The sequence below is a fragment of the Prunus avium genome, chromosome 5 (assembly GCF_965620075.1).
Source record: "Prunus avium chromosome 5, drPruAviu1.hap1.1, whole genome shotgun sequence".
Lineage (NCBI taxonomy): Eukaryota > Viridiplantae > Streptophyta > Magnoliopsida > Rosales > Rosaceae > Prunus > Prunus avium.
This window is the reverse complement of record NC_142288.1, coordinates 12,671,249-12,676,824: the sequence shown is the minus strand read 5'-3', so window position 1 is coordinate 12,676,824 and position 5,576 is coordinate 12,671,249. Positions and strand designations below refer to the sequence as shown.

At 35.2% G+C, this 5,576-nt stretch overlaps 1 protein-coding gene across 1 annotated transcript; it reads left to right on the top strand.

The window, feature by feature from the left end:
* Positions 1 to 274: 274 nt before the first annotated feature.
* LOC110755363 (pectin acetylesterase 8-like) lies at positions 275 to 5,273 on the top strand. Its single transcript, XM_021956542.2, has 13 exons — positions 275 to 438; positions 590 to 711; positions 1,023 to 1,105; positions 1,435 to 1,564; positions 2,185 to 2,264; positions 2,351 to 2,437; positions 2,520 to 2,644; positions 2,739 to 2,799; positions 2,947 to 3,000; positions 3,086 to 3,163; positions 3,470 to 3,575; positions 3,959 to 4,107; positions 5,016 to 5,273. The coding sequence occupies exons 2-13, from the start codon at positions 591 to 593 to the stop codon at positions 5,139 to 5,141; spliced, it is 1,200 nt and encodes a 399-aa protein (XP_021812234.1). The 5' UTR covers positions 275 to 438; position 590; the 3' UTR covers positions 5,142 to 5,273.
* Positions 5,274 to 5,576: the final 303 nt, after the last annotated feature.

Genomic DNA, 5,576 nt, shown 5'->3' with positions numbered 1-5,576 from the left:
GTAATTTTCCTTATATCTTATGCAAAATTTGATATATAGGATATGGTGTTAAGATCCATCGTTGTAATCTTTTGAATTAAAAAACAAAACGAATGCAACAATATCTTGCATGCGTGAAGTTACTAGGAATATGCTATCTTGTGTTCACCGACAATATTTGTCCTAGTCATTGGCTCTTTGCCATGTAGCTCTTACCAGTAATGCCGCCTTTTAGCTCTCTGTAAGCTCTTCATTCGCAATCACTCACTTCCAAACTGTGTGTGTACAGCCTCACACTCACCTCACTCATCCCACTTTCCATTTATTTTCCTTCCTGCTATTGCTTTCTCTACCGTTACAAATACCATTAAGAAAGAAACCCAAGTCCAGAACTGGGTTTCTCTCTCTTGCATTCTTTCGTTCTTTCAGATTTTTGTCTCACAGCTTCTCTCATTCCAGGTACAGAGTAATAATGCTTTTGGTTTTCATGGTGATCGAAAGAAGCTGTTCTGCTTTGTTTTTTTTTCCTTTGAAACGAATGCTCTGTTTTTCTTTGTTTTCTATATACCCTTTTTATTTTTATATATTGATCGCTAAAATTTGTGTGCAGAATGGCCCATGCAAGATTAGGCCAATGGTTAAGTCTTCTAGTGTGTTTACTGATATTGCTGAAAGCAGAAAGCCATCCTGTGGGAATCACTCTTGTTGAGAATGCAGTTGCGAAAGGAGCCGGTGAGAAATATTAATGGAATTGAGCCATCCTGTGGGAATCACTCTTGGCGAACATGTGTGGCCGTTAGGCCCAACACGTGAAGCCTTGTTCTGATACCATGAAGGAAATTGAGGTTCCACCCCAAAACCAATTGGCAATGGGGGAGTAGCCCAACTCCTTATAAACCCAGGCTAGGTCCCTTAACATTTCAATGTGGGACAAATACTCTCAACACCATTTCACTTTCCTTTCAGTTTTCATTGTTCCAATAACTGTTTTTTATTGTTATTTTTACTTTTCACTGTGTTCTAAAATTTGGCATGTTATACAGTTTGTTTGGATGGGAGCGCACCGGCGTACCACTTCGACAAGGGATTCGGTGCAGGAGTAAACAATTGGTTGGTTCATATTGAGGTTTGTCATTTTCCTGCCATGTTAAAATGGATTTTAAAAGATAGAAAGAATAGCTTTCACCAAAATAAAAAAGATAGAAAAGGATAAGGTGTGAATGTTAATCTTAAACCATGTTGTGTTCTCTCAGCTCCACCTTCTAGTCAATGAGAGGCAGCTTAGAATAGATTATTGGAGAAGAGAAATCTGCATGTTACATCTGAGCTTGGAATTCCCGGTCTGGACCTGGGATCTTGAACTCGGGTGTTGGTCAAGCATTAGCTTAGTAAACTAGATGTAAAAGACTTTTGCATTAAACTTTGAAATTTCTTTAATTGATATTTGGTTTTTAGGGAGGAGGATGGTGTAACAGTGTCGCAACTTGCCTTGATCGTAAGAATACTTACTATGGTTCATCAAACAAAATGGAAAAGTCGTTGTCTTTTTATGCGGTGCTTAGCAACAAACAAAAGTTTAATCCAGGTTTGGTTTGCCCTCATATCTCAATCTTTGCTTTTTTGAAACTTGAAACAACTCCTAAGAATGACTAAATAGTTGATGAACATGGCTATTGTGAAATTACCTGTAGGATGACTAAGAATGCCTAGAGGGAGGTGAATATGCCAATTTAAAATTATAATCAATAAATAAAAATAAACTTCGGTAGCATGATTGATATGGCTTATGAATGCAATATGAATGATAGAAGTGTTTGATAAATCACTAAGTAAACATGGAACACTTGATGATTTATCTCAAATAAAAACGCAACTTTCTTAAACGTTTAAGCACACAAAACTATTGTTGAAAAGCCGTACTAAACAAAGAAGACAAAAGTCTTGTTTTATAGGCTCTTTGTTCCACCAAAAAGAGTAGCCCCACACGTTCAAAACCAATTTACTTGATTTGCACGAATTTAAAAAAACAAAAAGATATTTTCCTATTCTAATGATGATCACACGTGAAGCCCAAAGCAATAGAAAAGGAAAATTTCAATTTTAAAAGAAGGCTTTTGATAATCACACTATTAAAGGAATCCTAGTCTTCTTCTTCTTTTGTTTTTTTGTGGCTAACTGTAAAAACTGGATCCTTTTTTATGCTAGACTTCTATAACTGGAATAGAATCAAAGTTAGGTACTGTGATGGGGCGTCATTCACTGGTGATGTTGAAGCAGTAAACCCAGTAAGTTAATAAATTTCAATCAGCAACCCATGTTTTACTTTCATGACAAATTCTGAATCTTGTGTTCATTCTACTAATTTGATCAGGCAACAAATCTTCACTTCAGAGGAGCAAGGGTTTTTCGTGCCATCATTGATGATCTATTAGCAAAAGGAATGAAAAATGCTCATAGTGTATGTCCCATTTTAGGAACTGTCGACTTTTGTCATCTTGTCCTCATTTCTGATTGTTTATTAGTACTACTTGTGATTACAGGCTCTTCTCTCTGGTTGTTCGGCCGGTGGATTGACCTCAATTCTTCATTGTGATAACTTTCGTTCTCTCCTACCAGTAGGTACTAAAGTAAAATGTCTGGCAGATGCTGGTTACTTCATTAATGCGTAAGCTGCATATTATATCTTCTGTCTTGAAGACTTGACCCTATATTATCTCTATTCTATTTCAGAGTTCTTAACATCTTGTACTGACTAACAGGAAGACTGTTTCTGGATCTCGATACATTCAAGCCTTTTACGGTGAAGTGGTTGCGCTACATGTATTGCAGCTCTGTTTGTCTCTTTAAGATAATAAAGTGGCCTTTTACTTCTCTCAGGAGAAGAGGATTCTTCTATTTGTTAGGCCTCCATTCTGTGCAGCTGATAAGTATTAGTTTCAGATTCTGATTAATCTATTTTTTGGGCAGGGTTCGGCGAAGAACTTACCCGCATCCTGCACTTCAAAATTGAGTCCAGGCTTGGTAAGTTTTTATAGTTTTGTATGATTTTGCTCTTCACTCTTTCCTAATTACTTATGATATGTCCTTTTTAATTGTTTTTGTTCAGTGCTTCTTCCCACAAAATGTGGTGCCAGTGATCCGGACCCCAATATTTTTGGTAAATGCAGCTTATGATTCGTGGCAGGTTAGCTCATTCTTCTAATCCTTGATTGTATCATGTAGTACTTTTCTTTCTAGTTCTATTCTTTCATTGGATTTAGTTATCAAAAATATGTGATGCGAACAACTTTTTAATTGTATGCAGGTTGAAATACTTCATTTCATCTTTATGATATATATCGTCTATCTGTTACCCTAAATATAAAACTGAGTAATAGTTTGGCTCATAATACTTTTTTTCTTTTCGTCCAAATTGTATCGATTCATAATACACTTCATTTTGTTAGCGTGCACTTTCTCTATTTTCTTGTTGTAACTTGTATCCATTCAGATAAAGAACATTTTGGCACCGGATATTGCTGATCCTAAAGGGGCCTGGAAAAAGTGCAAGCTTGATATAAAGAACTGCTCACCCAGTCAACTTCAAACCATGCAAGGTGAATATCAAAACCCTCCTTTCCACCAGCAAGCAGTCCTTCGCAGATTGAAGCTGATAGAATCCTTTATAGCCCCTGTGAAAATTTAAACCAAGAATTGAATTCATTCAAATTTGAATTTGGTTAAATCTTCTGTCATAGTAAAGTTTGATGGTTGAAGTTTCTTAGGGTCTCATGCACTGCTGCCTGTTCCCTTTAGTCTTTAGATGATAATAAACAATTTAATGAAAGACGCATGGGTTGAAATTGATTGCTATGTTATTGAGTCCTACTTTCTCCAGTGAAGCTTCCTTGTACCTACCAAGGAAAGCTTCTTATGTATCATTGGCATAAACCGGCAGCTGGAAAATTTACTTGGGTTTTTAATATGGAATTTGTTTCAGAATATCGGTTGCAGTTCTTACGCGCACTACTTACTCATGCCAGCACCTCCACATCTCATGGACTGTTCATGGACTCTTGCTATGCCCACTGCCAGATTGTAACACAGGACACATGGTTGGCAGCCAGCTCTCCGGTGTTGGGTAAGAAGGTAAGAGTTGTGTAGTCTTCACTTAATCTCCTCTCTTGTATGATTATTAGAAAAATGACTTATTATCACAAAATGTCTCTAAAGTTTACGAAACTATCAGATTGCATCCTTAATGTTTTTTTTGTGTCATTCGTGGTCCTCAAGGTTAGTATGTGTGATCACGAAACATCCCTGAGGTTCACACACCTATCACAAATGGTCTTTGCAAAATTTTTAATTTTTAAATTTAAAATTCATAAATTTTTTTGGTTTTCTTTTTAAAATTCTATGAATTTTAAATTATTTAAAAATATATATGATATTTTAAATACATGTGACACTATATTATTGTAGATGTGGGCTCCATATATATGCCACATCAACAAACTAATGGAGTTTAAAAAAAATAATTTAAAATTCATAAAATTTAAAAATGAAAAAACTAAGGGGTTTTGGGTTCATAAATGGTCATCAAGATTAAAATTCTTCTATAAATGGTTTTTTCATTTATAAATAATTTTAAAAAGAAAACCAAAATTTTATGAATTTTAAATGAAAAAATGAAAAAATTTCGTAGGGACCATTTGTGATAGATGTGTGAACCTCAAGGATGTTTTGTAATATATATATGCCACATCAGCAAACTAACGGAGTTTTTGACAGAACTTAACGGCAGGGACTATTTGTGATTGCACATACTAATCTTGAGGACCACGAGTGACACAAAAAAACATTAAGGATGCAATCTGATAGTTTCGTAAATCTTAGGGACGTTTTGTGATATTAAGCCTTAGAAAAATTAACAAAAATTTGAGAATAGCTCTTTGTTGTCAATTTTTGTAGTTCTTGGTTTCATTGACTTCTTCTGTTTGAACGAAAATTACTGAGGTGGTTTTAAATTTTATCTACAACCTAAATGTATTCTGCAGACTATTGGGAAGGCAGTTGGGGACTGGTACCACGACCGAACTCCGTTCCAGAAGATAGATTGCGCTTACCCTTGCAATCCTACATGCCAAAACCGTGTGTATAATTCGAATGAGCAACAAGATTAATTTATATATGTCAGAGTGTATAAGTTTTACGACATATGGACATTTATGTAATGGCCGAGGCCTACTTATTGTTCTAAATAATGCATCATCCCTAAGAGCATCCACAATCATGCTTTTTGTTTTTAAGTTAAATTTTAGCTAAGAACATATAAAAGTTATTTTAGGAGCTCTTTATAAAATTTAAACTCGAATCATGCTCTCTAGTTTATGGAGTCATAAATGCTTTAACTCTTTTCTATTAAAAAATAATATAAAAACCAAAATTTGAACTAGATGCATTAAGACTTTTTACAATTATTCTATCCCGTTAGGTTACCTCATTAGGTTGACAGACAGCCTTCTAAAACCAAAATTTTCAATAACGAGAATATGTCTGAAAAAGTACCTCTCTGGAACATTGCCTCCAATATCCTCGAGAGTAAGCCCATTCTCTAC

Coding starts and splice junctions, on each gene's coding strand:
- LOC110755363 (XM_021956542.2), top strand. CDS start 591: ATGGCCCATGCAAGATTAGGCCAATGGTTAAGTCTTCTAGTGTGTTTA. Junction 3,164..3,469: donor CAGCTTATGATTCGTGGCAG/GTTAGCTCATTC, acceptor GTATCCATTCAG/ATAAAGAACATTTTGGCACC. Junction 3,576..3,958: donor TCAACTTCAAACCATGCAAG/GTGAATATCAAA, acceptor AATTTGTTTCAG/AATATCGGTTGCAGTTCTTA.